This window comes from Phaseolus vulgaris, chromosome 5 (genome assembly GCF_051622355.1).
Source record: "Phaseolus vulgaris cultivar YP4 chromosome 5, ASM5162235v1, whole genome shotgun sequence".
NCBI classification, from domain to species: Eukaryota; Viridiplantae; Streptophyta; class Magnoliopsida; order Fabales; family Fabaceae; genus Phaseolus; species Phaseolus vulgaris.
Genome location: NC_143502.1, coordinates 36534463 through 36551498, shown reverse-complemented (window position 1 = coordinate 36551498; position 17036 = coordinate 36534463). Strand labels below are relative to the sequence as shown.

General features: G+C 34.6%; 3 protein-coding genes across 3 annotated transcripts; 1 reads left to right on the top strand and 2 right to left on the bottom strand.

Annotated features, from left to right (window-relative positions):
* The first annotated feature begins 2091 nt into the window (after positions 1-2091).
* On the top strand, positions 2092-3381 carry LOC137835555 (mitogen-activated protein kinase kinase kinase 18). The gene has a single exon (XM_068644114.2). It carries the CDS (start codon positions 2151-2153, stop codon positions 3348-3350), a length of 1200 nt encoding a protein of 399 aa, XP_068500215.2. The 5' UTR covers positions 2092-2150; the 3' UTR covers positions 3351-3381.
* Positions 3382-5498: 2117 nt separating this feature from the next.
* On the bottom strand, positions 5499-7775 carry LOC137835556 (uncharacterized). Its single transcript, XM_068644115.2, has 2 exons — positions 7193-7775; positions 5499-6181 (listed from the first exon to the last, which is right to left on the bottom strand). The coding sequence occupies exons 1-2, from the start codon at positions 7473-7475 to the stop codon at positions 5799-5801; spliced, it is 666 nt and encodes a 221-aa protein (XP_068500216.1). The 5' UTR covers positions 7476-7775; the 3' UTR covers positions 5499-5798.
* Positions 7776-9225: 1450 nt separating this feature from the next.
* On the bottom strand, positions 9226-16383 carry LOC137835554 (Helicase protein with RING/U-box domain-containing protein). The gene is made up of 16 exons (XM_068644113.2): positions 15767-16383; positions 15317-15460; positions 13825-14975; positions 13422-13544; positions 13260-13333; positions 12882-12942; positions 12595-12741; positions 12430-12515; positions 12024-12093; positions 11491-11619; positions 11118-11348; positions 10483-10587; positions 10257-10409; positions 9932-10020; positions 9739-9819; positions 9226-9658 (listed from the first exon to the last, which is right to left on the bottom strand). Exons 1-16 carry the CDS (start codon positions 15831-15833, stop codon positions 9586-9588), a joined length of 2784 nt encoding a protein of 927 aa, XP_068500214.2. The 5' UTR covers positions 15834-16383; the 3' UTR covers positions 9226-9585.
* Positions 16384-17036: the final 653 nt, after the last annotated feature.

Here is a 17036-nt window from a genome sequence, read left to right as displayed (position 1 = left end):
TGGTCTAATAAGCCCAACAAACACTCGTTAAGATAGACTCGAAATGACTTTAATACCATATTAAGAAATGAACTTTAAGTCTAACTCAACCTCATAAAACTGGCTCATGAGATGAGGTTTGCAACCATTTATATACAATGAAATGTCGTAATCTTTAGTCGATGTGAGATCTCCAACAAAAAGAAAGGATGAACAACAATTTATTTATTTTTTCCAATCAAATATCAACTATTAATATATATACATATATATAATTTTTCTTTCTCATTTATTTTGCGAAGTGCGAGTATGAAATTATGATGATTGCTTTGCTTGGGAGATAGTAATAAGTAAAAAGCAGGCATTAGAAGGGTTGTTTCTGGATTAACCAATCCACATCTCTGTCCATCTTCTAGAAGTAAGCGTGGAGTAAAGTAGCAGTTGGCACTTTGGGGTTCGTTTTTCTGGCCACTGCCAATAAAGCTAAGATCATTCAGAAAGTTTTCAACAACTTATTAAAGTACGTTGCACTTTTTCATGAAAAAAATTATAATGCCAAATGATTGAAATGCAAATATAATAAAAGAAATTGGAAATGGTGTTAGTTTCGCAGAGTGTTGCCCAATCCAAACTCTTCTAGTACTACTCAGCTTTCAATGAGTTTCAACCCTTTGGTTTTTTAAAGCTGCAGAAGATTCATTCTCCACACGGAAAATATCATCCCAATCCAACATCAATTCATATGCACTTTTGCAGGACCTTCTTAATTATACATTTCCAAATCAGGAATATAAAAACAAAACATTAAAAGTCTGAGATCAGTTTATTCCCACTGTCAAAAAACCACCTACTGCTAACTCATTTTATAATTATTTTGACTTCTGTTAATGGGAAATCAATCATCAGAGTTTATGTAACTCTAACTCCAACTGGGTCCATGAGAGTTCTATTATTGCTTGTTTAAGGGGAAAAAATAGCAAATTAGGATAAGGTTAACACTAATATTTGACATAGAACACTGCAAAAAACAATGAATTTCTTTCTCTCTCTCTATCTATCTGGAATTTGACTTCTAACAAAAGGCACACGTGTTGTCTAGTATTTGTTTCAGCCTATGTAATTGTAATTTGTCAACCTTGTATGTTCCCATTAACAATAGAAACCAAAAAGAAAAGTTTGTAGATGGAAAAGAAAATACTAAAGTTGAACCATATTGGTGGTTGAACCCACCCCCTAGAACCTCCCATGTTCACTTTTTGAAAGTGTAGCTAAGTATTATACAAAACAATGAATCCTCTCTTATCATCTACCTAACCCAAACTCTTACCTCTTACACCAAAATAAATCCAAACCCATCTATTAATTCAGACCAACACACTCAAACACTTCATTCATTCTTTCTTGTCCTCACCACTACAATACCATAGCCACCCAAATCAAGCCACGTCTATACACTCCCGTTCAAGGAACACTCACCTTTATAGGAGAAAGAAAAAAGCATTAACCTTAACCAATTAAGCTAACCAACTAATCTAATAATTATGGGTTAAGTATATTTTTTTTTTACTATCATTTTATATTTGGAATTAGTTCGTTCGAAACACATTAGAAATACCTTGAATATCAGTTTACAATAAAAAATAACAAAGAATTAAAAAAAATTAATAATTATTTTACATTTATAAAAGAACCAATTCCAATCATTTTCATAATATATATGAATGGTTTAAAATTTAAATTAAAAAAATAATTTTATATTATAATATAGAGAAAAAAAACATATTTAAGTCAAAAATTATATAAGACACATTTATAGATAAAATTAAAAAAAAAAGTTAAGTCTTATCTCGTTATAAAACTATGGATTTTACAATAAGTGTTTTAAATGTGAAATAAAATAAATATTACAATAAAAGTTGTGTATTGTCAACTGTGTCTCTTAACTTATTAGGTAAAAGATTAGCAGAAAGCAAGTGTTATTTATTGGCAGAATTTCCTTAGGAGATATAGATGAAATATAGGTTTTGTTTTCAACTTTTATACCAACACTAAATAAAGTAGTAAAATAAACCCTTTAACTGAAACCAAAAGTGTGTCCTTATTTATTATATAAATGCCGCAATTGCAAACCCAAGACTCTGCACTCTCTAAGACAGAGCCTAATACACAGTATGGAGTGGACCAGAGGCTTCATCATAGGACGTGGCTCATCAGCCACCGTCTACACCGCCACCTCCGCCCACTCCTCCACTGTTTCCGCCGTCAAGACTGCAGAGTTATCACCATCAAACTCAGAAAAGCTGCAGAGAGAACAGAGGATTCTGTCTTCTCTGTTTTCTCCCCACATAGTTACCTACAAAGGTTGTAACACCACAGAGCAAAGCAACACCCTATGGTTCAACCTCTACATGGAGTACATGCCCTTTGGAACTCTCTCGCAGGAAATTCATCGGCAAGGTGGCCGGCTCAGCGCGCCGACCATCGTGCACTACGTTCGACAAGTCCTGCAGGGGCTGGAGTACTTGCATAATAAGGGTGTTGTGCATTGTGATATTAAAGGTAGCAACATTTTGATTGGAGAAGATGGAGCAAAGATTGGGGATTTTGGATGTGCAAAGTTGTTGAACGAGTCTCCGGTGGCGGCGATCGGAGGCACGCCAATGTTCATGGCTCCAGAGGTGGCGCGTGGGGAGGAGCAGGGGTACCCTGCTGATATATGGGCGCTTGGGTGCACTGTGGTTGAAATGGCTACTGGGTTTGCGCCGTGGCCTAATTTAGAAGACCCTGTCACTGTGCTGTACCGTGTTGCATATTCCAATGAGGTTCCTGAGATTCCAAGCTTTCTGTCTGAAGAGGCAAAGGATTTCTTGGGGAAGTGTTTTAGGAGGAATCCTAAAGAGAGATGGAGTTGTAGTGAGCTTCTGAAGCATCCGTTTCTCGGGGAATTCAGTTCCAATGATAAGGAAATTCAGCAATCTAATTCATGTTCTCCAACAAGTATTCTTGAGCAGGGCTTTTGGAATTCTGTGGAAGAGGCAGAGTCAGAGGCAGGGTGTGCCTCTGAGCCTGGCAATGTGGTTCAGATTAGAAGTTCGGATGAGTCTCCCAAGGGTAGGATCAGAAGGCTAGCTTTGTGTTCAGAGGATCCAATTTGGGAGTTGGGTGATGAAAATTGGATCACAACTAGGGGTAGTGAAGCAGCAGGGGCTTCAACTTGTGAAGGGTTGGATTTTGATGTTAATATTAGAATTAGTGATTATTTTTGTGATGATTATTATAAATGTAGTGATGTTAGCGTTGTAGTTGATAGTTTCAATTTTGAGGGAGGCATAGGTGAGATGGTTCTCCCTTCAACATTTGAGTTTTTATAAATGAACAATTGGAGAACTTTTTTCATTTTCCCATCAGTGTGGAGAACATTAGATGTCAGTGGTGCAGTTAATATCCAATGACCTTTCTCGGCCACGGGCCTAACGCGATTAATGTTTTGTGGGCACGTTTCACATTTGGCTTAATTCCCAAAGCCAATGCAAAAAGCGAAGTTCTTTTATTGGGTGAAATAGTAGAATTAAAAAAAATGAATGGATAAAGGGCAGAGAAACAGAGGATGCAAGCAGAGGAGAGGAGGCCCCAGGTGGTGGTTCTGTGTTTAAACTCCCAACCTCTCAGATCTTAATTTGTGTTGGTTGAATGAGTGTAATGGAAAGGAAGAGTGATTGTCCTCTTATGGTGTTGGTGGGCATGGCATCTGTTTTGCCAACTATTAATCTGTGAATGGTATTTGGTAGGTCTAGAAATAAAAATCCAATTAGTTAGAAGGTTAAACTAGTGATCAAACTCCTCTACCATACCCAACCTATATAATAAAACAGGTCGTAGTTTTAATAGCAAAGCGAATATGCAACAAATATACGTTAGGTGGGTGAGGGTTGATGTCAAAGTTGGTACATCATGATAAATACCAATTCATGAAATGCAAATAGCACGCATAACTAGTTGAAATAGTTGCATTCACGAAATTTGGTCAATGCCCTATAGGTTGATTTATGTTTATACGAGCGAATATGCAGACCACAGAGCCTACTCACCAAAATACAAACAAAAGTTTTAATCTTTTATGGCTAGAGAATAGGTACCTCCCTAAATTAGTAGCAGAGTAAATTTGGTCAATCTAGGGAGTGGCTTGGTTCAAAATTCCAATTCATTAGTTTATTACCAAAAAGTTGCACTGCTGTCAAACCCCCATCCAAAAAGGAACAACTCTAATCACATTATTGAGATGCCCTTCTTCTGAAGCATCTATACTACTTAGGCCTCAAGAGTTTAGAATCATGAATTGTCTTTGCCGTTTGCTCTTTTAAGCCCATCCGCACAAATCATCTCCAGCTTAATTGTTTTCTGCATTCGCTTTTAGCATTGGTTCTCAGATACTCCAATCTGGTTTATTTGATATGCATATGGGAATTGTAGGTCTAGGTGCCTGCTATGGGTAGGTTCTTCAAAGGTTACGCAACAGAAAAAGTACAAAGAAAAGAGGCACAATTTGAACCGTTAGTAGAAAGGGATGGGCGTGGACATGTAGAAAATGATTTAAGTATTGTCGAACAATGTAGGTTTCTATCCATAAAAAATACTTACCCTGCATATCAGTAAACAGTTATTAAAGAAAAAAAAAGTCTCTGTTGAAATCTCGTTTGTTATATAGTTTACATTAAGAAAATCTTATAATATGGTGGTAATTCTATTTGGGTTGGCTTTTGAAAGGTTAGGTGATATGTTTAAACGTAAAGAACACGCCATTATGAGCTCTAACTGTGCTTCCAATAAGGCCCAGTTAGAGATGACAGAATGTAGAATATTTTTTATCCAAATGTTCAACCTCGTTCAAATACATTGAACAATGGACCAAAAAAAATCTTCAATCCGAAGGATAGTGTTGGAAAAAGTGACAAGTATTGAGAGTAGAGACACCGTGACAGAGCAACCGTAACACATCATCATTATTTAAGTTTAATACTTGCTCTGAAAGTTGGAACTTCATACACTATCTACGTCGTTGGTTGCTGTCAGAAGCTTACTCAAACAAGAAGAATGACATGAAGTAATCAGTTGATGAAATTGTCTTATTCATAAGACTTTCACCATTATTTAATGATGATAACCCTTTTGATCTTCACTCAATTCCATCTGCTAATTCGATTGCGTATCTAGCATGAACGTTAACCCTCTAAGTTACCTGATTAAGGAGTACAACTATGAGAGCAATATCAATTCCATCAAGCTATAGAACCCATTCTTTGATTGTGGTGTTACTTTGTGTAACTCCCGTTAATCTTGTCCATGGCACAATGCCCCACCACCGCCCCAAAACATAAAACAAAAGAACACCAAAAAGAATTTAAGCTGAAAAATACTTTACCAGATTTCTATGTTTTCCTCACACTAGCAGTAAAAGAACCAAGAGAAAACAAACCATTGGAGGTTTATTTTTCACTTAAGTTTTTACGCAGAAGGATAACTTCAGAAAAATTATATTTGTATACACAATAAGCCTGTATGTTAATAACACCAAATATTTCATAGTATAGTTTTTACACTATTAACCATCCTATTTTCTTATCCTCATCATATACTGCAGACATGGCCTAATAGCGTTCGTATATATCTATATAAGGTGTTTTAAGTATAATCAACTCACTCAATAGGCATAACACCTCTCTCCTCTTTCTATTGTGACCTATTTATCTAATGCAAACACGCACCACTCAGGCAGAAACAACTGAATCAAAGAAGAAAATTGTTTTAGCATATTTGAAACTTCAGGTGCTCTTTTTGTTAACAGCATGGGAAGGACTGAGGTCAATAGCCTGCAACTGACTCCGAAGATTCTGATTGTCTTCCAAGAGCCGATCATATTCCATTAGAAACCCCTCGGATTGCTTTCTAAGAGCCTCCACCTCAGCCTCCAAGGTCTTAGCCTTGCTTGCTTTTACTTCACACTCAGATTCCAGTTTCTCAACTTCGGCCTTAAATCCGGAAATTTCTTCCACCAAAGCCTTGTGCTCAGCTGCACTGACACTTTTACCATCCTCAAAACTTCGACTCTGTTTCTTAGCAGCTTCCATGGTCTTCCTCAGTAACCGAAGCTCTCTGATGTAATGGTGCAATCTGTCTATCATCAGAGACAGGAACAGCACAAACCCTGCCCACATCAGCATATATGTCAAATATCAATTTCCACTGCTATTACACAACACGGAATGGTTTTAGAAATGAAACTGAAATTATAGGAAAAATAGAAACCCATCATATCAAATAACTTGGTACACCAGGCAAATATTAGTTCTAGATAAAAACAATTCCTCAAAATGAACGACTTTATTAAAATACACTTCTTGTGTGACAGTGCAAATTATCATTCAGTAAAAAAATTATGACAATGAAAGTTGACTTTTATAAACTTCTATAACAAAATAAAGTAAACTATTTTACTCTATCATGTACTGTTTACTGATTTTATAATAACTGCTTTAGAAGTCATATTTAGATAATATAAAATATTTTTCTTATAATAATTATCTTGAAACTTAATTCAAAAATAACTACACATACATGATAATTAAACTAAAAAAATGAGTATAAACTTCAATCACAATATTTGTAACCATACTATTAGTATAGATTTGCCATCACCGAAAACAAAGAAAGATATGGCTTGAAACCTCGAGAGCATAATTTCCTATCAACAAAGTTTATTCCATACTCGAGTTAGACTGTCAGGATTAAAGTCCTTACCAGTTTATTAGAAACATGATCTTAATGGCAGTTTGATTAGAAAAATATATTATCTGAATGAATCTAAATCATATTTGTTTGACTTTTATACTACAAAGTCAATAAACTTACTATAAATAACAGTTTAGTTTGTTATTGGATGCGAGTGAAGAAAACATACACACATACATTTATTTATGTTTACTAATAATAGAAGGGAAAAAACGACCATTTCCTAAAACATACACTTACATTACATTACAGTTTAACCGAATTTTTATATTCTTTTTTTATTTTACTGAGAAACAAGGTAAGAATCATAATTTGTAATATCACAAAGGTAAATCAGAGTCACCATGAATTAATTTTCCAGATATATAATTCCAAAGCACAGCACGCATAAGAGAAACGAAATTGCATATAAACGAAAGTAGATTACCCATAAGAGAAGCTTCGAGCGTGTGCTTAGAGACGAGGACTTGGTCGGTGGGGTTAACAACGGAAGCGTCGAGGCTCCGACGCTGGATCTTGGCGATGCTGTAGAGCGAGGAAGCGAGCACCACGAGCAGCGTGGCGGCGACGGTCTTAACGACGACGGGGCCGCGGCCGCGCTTGAGGCGATCCAATGTGAGAATGACTAGCTTCCTGGCCGGAGTTTTGAAGAGGAAGGAAACGATGACGAACATTTGGGCGAAAATGACGGCGTAGAGAAGCTGCAACATGTTGCTCCCTTTGTCGATTGGTGTGGTGGATCGCTTAGGATGGAAAGGGAATGTGAACCCTAGAATTGAGTGAGGGGTATTAAGGGGCGAGAATTGAGCGCGTGGGGTGAGTGTGGAAGAGCGTGTAGAGCACACAACTCGGAGGAGTCGACATAATGGCGGTAGAGGTGGGTATGGGAAGGGGAATGGGAAAGGGTAATCTCGTCATTTCAGTATTTCCCTCCCTTTTTCCTCTTTATTGCCTAACGGTCCACGCACATCTTCTCACCTTCCTCTTTTCTTTCTTTCTCATTCTTAATCAATCACGTAAGTCGTTTTCTTAAAATATATATTTTTTTAAATATTATTTTATTACATCATTGTGTTTTTAAAATAAAATAATGACAGTACTCTCAACTTCAAAACAAACAGCATCTCAAAATTATCTCAATAAACTTGAAATCAAAATCGACATGCATTTTTTAAGAATAATTAAATTAAAAAAAAATGTATTTGTGAAGTGATGTGTGGAATGTATTTCACCCAATAAAATTTTGTTAATACACTTAAAAGCTTTTACATTTGTAGTTATGAAAAAATATTTACTAAAAAGTATTAGTCATGTTTTACTACAAATATTAGTTTTGAGAAAAAGTGATAAACGTTTCATACTAATGATTTCTTTACCTAAAATTGAATAAAATGTATTATTAAATATCATAGAATTATAAAATAATATCTTCTGACCACCTTAAATAATTTAAAATAATATTAGATACTTGAAAATAGGCTTTCTTTGATTTATAATACACTTTTGCATTAATTTTTTAATCATTGTCCCTGTAAAAACAACACCTTATATAAAATTGATAAACCAAATTGAACAGCGTTAATTTTAGATTTTTTTTTTTTGCAATATTTAGAAATTGAAGACATGTCGGCAAGCTTATAATCGCGACATCCTGTTCAATCAACTGAGTTAAGTATCCTTAATTATTTTTTCTGATCTAATATATTCATGTAATATGGTATATTCTATATAAAAATTTAATTTTAATTTGTTTTTCTTCTAGTTAAACCATTGAAAAAAGTTTAATTGTTTTATTTAAGAGGATAATTTACTCTCAAGAACAAAACATTGTACAAGAGAAACTAGATTTTTTTTTAAAAATAAAAGGAAGCAAAATAAATTTGAACTTTAAAAAATAACAAAAAAAGTTCAAAAATATTTAAATTTATTTTCAACTATTTAGGACAAATTTCAATATAAAATAAAATCAACGTTTTCGATGAGCATCTGGAAAAGTCAAATTATTGATACTCAGTTATAAAATAATCTCAATTACACGACTAGTATTCAAAGAAACAATTAGAAATAAAAAAATAAAATATAAATTAAAAGAAATAGAAAAAATAAAACCGCAAATATTAACAAAATACACGGACATCCTAATATTAGAAAAGAAGGAAAAGAGGAATGAAGGAGCTCATTTCAATAAAAAGGGGAATGAAGTTAAAATATAGGGTGGAATATCATGCAATAATTAAGTTGTTGAATTATTCACTTCCCAATAATTAGTATCACTATGAAATTGCGTGAAATAATATTATGCAATAGTTAAGTTGCTGATTTATTATTTATATTAGTACCACTTGAAGTAGTTGAAGGTTATTACAGTGAATAACGTCTAAAATGGAATTAGGACAACACCTTGCTACTTCTCAACGGTGGCATCACTTGAGGCAGCATGAACCGTAAAACGAAAAAGCAAAAAACAAAGCAATTAGTAATATAATTAACAAAGGGTCATTGGTACAAAGTTTTCTTGAAAATCTCTACAAAATAATATTTAACATTTCCACTATCGAAATAGAAAACCTTAGATTCAAAATCCCACTATTCAACAAGTAAAGTCAGCTTTTTCTTAATAGCCTATGTGCCTATTTACGCAGTTACTTTTGGTCACAACATAGATCAAGGAATGTCGCAAAATCAAAATGCATGGCATCCTTGTACGGCGCAAGCGCCTCTAAGTATTTTTCTATATAAATAAAAAATTTAGTTCTGCAAAATGAATGATCAGAAGCATCCACAATTTTTTTTCTTGTCGACATAACAAAACAAGCCTGCTTAGGTGACAAACAAAAATCTCAAGTCTGCCTCTGTTAATTTCCCCAGAGCATCAGAAGACCCACCTATAGTCCTGTTAAGAAAGAGGATAAAAAAAGTCAGCATAGAAAGATGTCCAGCATCTTTCAACCCCTAAGCATTCATCACACTTACCCTTCAAACACGAGTTCTTTCTTCTCTTGGAGTTTCAGAATTCTCTCCTCGATTGTGTTCTCGATGACAAACCTCACAATTCTGTGGATGAAAAAAAGTCAGTTCATAAAGAAAGGAACAACCTGCATGTTTTTACGCAACTTTTTCCAATTATTACTGTCTAATTGGATAGAACTAGAGCAAGAAATAGAACCTTATAGGTTTATATTGCCCTATTCGGTGAATTCTGTCTTGAGCCTGGCGCTCTACGGCCGGGTTCCACCAAGGGTCCATAAGGAAGACCTGCCATGCCCAAGAAACAAGGCCACAATTAGCCGACTTAAACTGAACCATGACAAAAGAGACGAGAAAAAAAATGTTTGCCACGAAAACATTAAGTAGTAAAAGCAGCTCCAACGAACATTGGATGAGAATAGAAATTCAAACAAATGTGAAAAACGTGAATTTATTGACAATTTCAAATTCCAAAAAGAATACAAAAAGGATTGACACACAATGTCAAAATAACGATTGCTTACATGTGAAGCTACCGTCAAATTGAGTGCAACACCCCCAGCCTTCAAGCTCATGAGAAAAATTTTGCAATCTGGATCTTCAGTGAATCTCCGAATGGCAGCATCCCTAGCAGTCAATGACATGCTTCCATTCAACTGAACACAAGATACTCCAGACTGCAACTAGCACATAACATTATCATCCCAAAGCAATTCAGGTGTATTAATCAAGAGCTGACGATTAAATTACCTTGTGTAAAGAGTAGTTTATAAGATCCAAGAATGATGTGAATTGGCTAAAAACAATCCCTTTGGCAGAACCATCCCTTTCGACCATGAATCTTATTTCTTCTCTCTGCAACCATCCATTCAGGTAAAAGTCAAAAACAAGATAGTAAAAAATTAGCACAGAACACAAGATATTGAAGAAAAGAACTGATAATAGCACTATTTTCTTCACAACAATGTTATACGCAATCTTTCAGCTTATTATTTAATATTTAGCCAAATATTAGTTTCTCAAATCTTCCCTTTGCCACTCAGAAAACAAAAAAATTCTCAATGATACTAGGTACAAGAATAATTAAGAAGTTAATAATCCTATCTACTAACTATTATTTTCCTACCAAGCAGCTTCATTTGAATTTCCAAGAATGTCCTACATTTCAGCCTCTACAGATAGTCAATCTCCATTTATCAGCAATTTTTAATATATGCAATCAATCAATTTGGTATGCCAGTATAATCCTCAACCATTCTAAAACTCAAGCTTTACTAAAGAAAAAACATTTGACTAAAGAAACCAAGAGCTATCTAAATCAAACTTTTAGACCTATGGATAAACCAAAAATAATTTGTCAAGTAACTACACTTAATGATACATACCAAAGCCTCTATTTTAGTGCTCGTCTGAAAGTTCTCAAGGTGAATTCTATTCAAAATGCTTGAGGATCTGAAACCCTTAATTGTTGTTTTAGCCTGATCTCCGACATCCTTGTTGGGTGTTAAATCAACTGTAAGTAATTTAGAGCACGCAGGGCATGATACTTGGCCCAAGGAAGTAGAGTAGTAGTCTATCAAGCATGCCCGGCAAAATGAATGCTCACAGGAGGTAACCTGAAACAATAATGACTAAATACTTTAACACACTACAATTAACTAAAGAAGGTTTGGAAAGGCATAACTAGCAAAGGGAGAAAATTAAATTAAATTAAATAATACAATCACAAAACTTGTTTTAATAAAAGCAAAAACTTACAACAAGGTCTTCTATAGGCTCATGGCAAATACCACAAATTTGCTCAACAGTAGTAGCGTTATTGGCCATAACTGCACTTCTTGAACTAGAACTTTGAGAATATACCACCAGGTATGGATGATCAACAGCCTGTACATTTAAGCAAGAGTAAAATACAAATCTGGAATGTTTTAGCAAACAGGGAAACTTCCCAGCTCTTGCGTCAAAGACAAAGGCTGGACTACACATTATTATTAAATACAATTAAAATCTGGTACAATGCTTCAAAAAAGTTATTTGGTTTTAAAAGGAAATTATTTCACAATACCATGCTGATTTTCTAGCCTGCCATTACGATGAGCACAAAGTTTACTGACAGTGGTTATTTTAAAGTAAAATGTTATCTGAGATTATTAGAGACAAGGCCACTATTTTCAACATGTCCATGATCATTAAGCATAACTTCAACATTTATCCAAACCTGAAAGGAAAAATGGAACGCAGAAGCAAAGGGCAGAAAAGTATATTTTCTTTTCCATAGAAAAAATAACCACCTGACGCAGCCGTGTGAGGAGGTCAAATATATGAGCATAATTATGCATCAGAGTATTTGCTTCAATGTATCTGTAATAAGAAAGAATGCCAATGAAACCAGACCAGAATTAATGTATCCATTCAAAAGCAAAATTTTGGCCAATAACTATTGGTGTTGTGCAAAAGGGAAAATCAGAATAGATGGACCAATATCTTTGTAAATTTTCAAATGGAACACTGACTCGTCAGACTGTCTATGTTAAGAAAAAAGCATGCCTACAATTAATTTTACTTTCATGATTGTTTCATGAATAACCTGATCTGAAATTCATACCTACCAATAGCTTCTTTCCTTTGAAGAAAAATCTGCTTTACAATGATTGCATTGTATGGAAAAGAAAAAGAAAGAAAAAGAATGTGACATACGTATTAAATTGTGCCTGACTTTCATTGTATAACGATTCATAATAGTCTTGCTCTTTAATATCCAGGCAATCCTTTCTCAAAGAAACCTGCAGGAAATGCATAATAAATAAGCATGTACTCTTTCAATATTTGAAAACAAACACAACCACATTGAATACAACTTACAATTCTAGGTGGAAGTGCAAGATCAGCAGCCCTGCCTATTTTTGTGCGCCTTAGTACGATGTTCTTCAAAACTTTATGTTTAAGCAATATCATAGCTCTTTTCCCAGAATCACCATTTCCAAAAGATTGAATTGGTGTGGCAACGTACTAATTCAAGATTAAAAATGAATAGTTAAAAGCACGTAAACATTTCACCACAAAGTTGCAGTTTGCAGATTTGGTTTCTCTTTTGTATCTGCCTCAAACATGGTGAACACAAAAAAGGATTAACAGACTGCATAACTTACTTTATTCCACCAACAGAAATGTCGCACAGAACTGTGAGTGCAGACTGAACATTCTTTAGAGCTGCACAAAGGAATCAGAGCATATTAACACGTGATTAGCAATTCAAGAAGAAAACAATCATTCTAAAAATCTCTGACGACATGTACATGTATGTTATTTCCCTGATCACTCCTACACTAACATGATAGATGTTGCTAGCCAGTAGTTGCCTCATTCATATATAGAATCTTCATTTATTAAATTATCAAGAAAAAACAAAAAGAAATAGGCATAACAAAAAGTACAGCATATTTTCCTATAACATATCAGCATGATTATAAAATATTTGAAAAACAGAGTAATGTTATGGAAACCACAGAACAGCTTTGATATAATACCTGTGATCAAGAATCCTGCAGTCACAGTCCTTGCACAAGTAATAAGAATAAGGAGTTATCTGCAGGAATCTTATCTGCACATACAGAATTGAAATTAAAATTAAAAAGATAACTTGATACATTACAGATTTACATCAGAAAAAAAAAACTCTGCAAACATACCAGAGAATACAGCTCCCCAACTCGGTTCTGAAGGGGAGTCCCACTCAACGCCCATTTGTAGGTAGAATCTAAAGCAAGAACTGCTTTAGCAGTGTTACAGTGTCTAGATTTGATATAGTGTGCCTGGCATGATATAAACAAATTTAAGATCTTTACTCCATAACTCAATACCTTAAAATAATAAACAATATCAATTAAAGTCAAAAGACCTAGTTTGAGCAATAAGTCATTCGTATCTTTTTTCCCCTCACTGAATAAGAACTAACCATAGTGAAACAAAAGAAAACTTGTGTTCTATAGAAATAAAGAAAGTGGCACTAATAAAAACAATGAAGAGATATAAAATGTCTCTTTCTATTTTCTGTTTTAAAAATTAAATTCATAATCGATTATTACAACTGACCTCATCCAATATGATCCTTTGCCATTTCACAGCATGGAGAAATGACTTATCGCTACGCACAGGTACAGCATCAGAATCTTCCATATCTATGCCCATTTTGTCTCCCTTTTCCTTGATAGAACCCTTCAAAATCTTTCTACTGTCGCATTCCTTGGTCTTCCCTTTAGTAACTTCTCTTTTCTTCTTAGCTTGCTTTGATTGTTTTTCTGTTCTAACAGCATCAGGTCCACAAAAATAGTTTTGATGATACATCAACTTACTCGGCAAAAATAATTTTCCACAATATGGGCATCTCTCTTTAGGAGGCATCATATGCTTCCTGTACTCATTCTCAACAACAGAGTATGTAGTTATCACAAAATCATAATCTGCAAACCGATCCCCACTCCTCCCTCTATTAGCCCCATGATAAACCAGCACCTTGGTGCTTCCTTTTAAAGTAAAGCGATCAATCTCACTGACCCACTGAGTAACAGCAACCACAGGACATATGACAAGTGTTCCTTTAATTGCAGACAGGCTAGATGAACATGGTATGGATTGATCTGGTTCACAAATGTCTTGGAATTCACGTTTGGCAAGGACAAGAGCAATTGCTTGAATAGTCTTCCCCATTCCCATTTCATCTGCAAGTATTCCACCTCTACTCAAAGAATGTTCTTGTTTCAAAGCCCAAGCTAACCATTCCCTCTGGTATCTTAGTAAAGGCATAGTCAGATCAGAGGGCGCCTCAGCAGTTTCATTCATTACTTCACTCTGATTATCTAAGTCAACATCTTCTAATATATGCTGATCAATCCATTTCTCTTGCTCCTCTTCCCATGCATTCCACAACAACACTGGACGAGAATCTCCTTTAGTTCCTTTTCTTGTATATTTCCTCTTCTTAGTTCCCTTAAAAGAAGATGGAACCAATACTGGTGGAATCATTGAATACTCATGATCCTCCACCTTAACCACATCACTCGGTTCCCCTTTTGCTGTGTTGATACTCTTTCTTCTCTCTCTGGACACCGTCACCTTTTTGGATGAAGCTTTGTCACCATCAGATGAATCAGAATCAGAATCTTCTCCACCAGAAACACTGCCGCTTGAAAGTGGATATACATATGCATTCAAGTCCGGCAGGTAGCTCCCATCCAATTCTTCATCTGAGAGGAATTTTGTTTAATTTTCAGACATGCAACCAGGCCAAAAAATCACAGCTAAAATTAGGTTTATACGTTATTCCAAAGATGAAAGGAAAGAAGATTTCTAGATAACTTCACTCAACTTTCTTCTTACCGCTGGTCCAATAACAAAACTCAAACTAAAATTATGCATAGCTACACACACTAGCTCTTAACATTTCCTCAATTTAGTCTCCAAACATCTCAGGAATATCCTTGAGTCAAAAATACACGACACAGAGAAGCATAAACCCAAAATATTGCAGCCAAACCAAATACAAAGTCATAAAATGAAAACATACACCGAGATTAAAACAATTTACCTTCATAATCGGAACCGGAATCAGAACCAGAAACCATATCCGAATCAGAATACATAACAGATACACCTTTGTCTTTATTGTTGCTGCACTGGCCCTTAGTTTCATCTTCCTCAACAGCATCATCCTTAGGTTGCTGCTCATTCCCTGTTTTTCCCATTCACAGATCACAATGTTAATAATGCCTTGTTCGGTTTAAAAAAAGAAACGTGATCAATAAACCACCAAACTATGTTGCTTGAACAACACTATCGACCGTTAGCATCCGGCGCCACTCTTCTTTTCAAAACTCCCACTCAAACTATCAACTCACATTTCGAGCATACAACAAAAATAGCGCAAAAAAAAGAGAATCAAGAATCGAACAGGAAAAGGACATCAAAAGGTCTACATCTAAACTGTACAGTGGATAAATGAAAAAATAAAGTTGTGAAAGGAGGAAAAGAAAATAACCTGACGAATTGAGAGTAGCAGAAACTGCTGTGGTATTGGAAAGGCGTCGACGAGAACGAAGCTCCATTAACGGACGTAGATGAAAGTTAGGGTTTTCAATCGAGAAACGGTTCGAAAGAATCAAGTGAGAAAGATGATTGTACAGTGAGAAACAGTGTTCGTTTTCCCTATAACCCTTATCTCTCTGTGGAGAATGAATGAATTGTGCCTACGGTTCGGTTGTGACTGAAACGGCGGGAAGTGAGTCCCCTTTTGTACACAGTAACGAAACGCCACGCGCACGAAGTTCAACGTCAGGGGCTCCAATCCTCTGCAGCACTGATCACTCTGGACCACTATGGACGGGAGAATGAAGTCATGAACCGACTATTGAATGCTCTCATGCTGTGATGACACCTGTCTGCACAATCAACCGTTGAATGATTTAAATATATTAACTGTTCGTGATGTTCGCTTATATCAACGGTGGGCATGCTTTTGAAACTTTTCTCCAGTAACGTTTCCTTTTGATACAGTAGAGTTTGTTTTTTCTTTCTTTCACACCAACTTTTTCCTTATTGAAAATTTGAATATTGGCATTCACATGCTGTGACTGTCCTGCATTCACAGCATTCCTCTATCCACAGAATTAAATCCCTTATATTTAAATAAATAAATAACTTTCACTTTTTAAATTATCCACCAAAGTCTACTTTTTTAAATTAATTTCACCTAAATATAGCCAAACTTGAAAGCTCACCATTATAATAGTGAACAAAATTAAATAAGGAAATTTCAGCAGATAAATAATTATATTCTTAAAATTGTAGTGAACTTGGATATTTTTCCTTTTTCTTTAAAAAATTGTTTTTGTTGTTAATGACCTAAGATAACCTTAGGAAATTTCGGCAGATAAATAATTATATTCTTAAAATTGTAGTGAACTTGGATATTTTTCCTTTTTCTTTTAAATTTTTATCGTTGTTAATGACATAGACTTAATTTATTTACACTTTCATTTTTTCATCTTGTTTTAATTTCCCTATCTAATATTTCTTTATTTTTATTTTTCTATCTAATACCATTTCAAAAATAAATAAAAAATAATAAATTAAAAAAAATAATACATTAAAAAATTAAATATTTTTAATGTTTAAAATAGTTAGAAATATAATTAATGAATAAAGAAATATTTTTTTATAAAATAAAAATAAAAAAGTAATAAATTAAAAATGTTAAGTTTAAATTTTTTTTAAAAATGAAGAAAATAAAAAATTAAACCCTACAACAA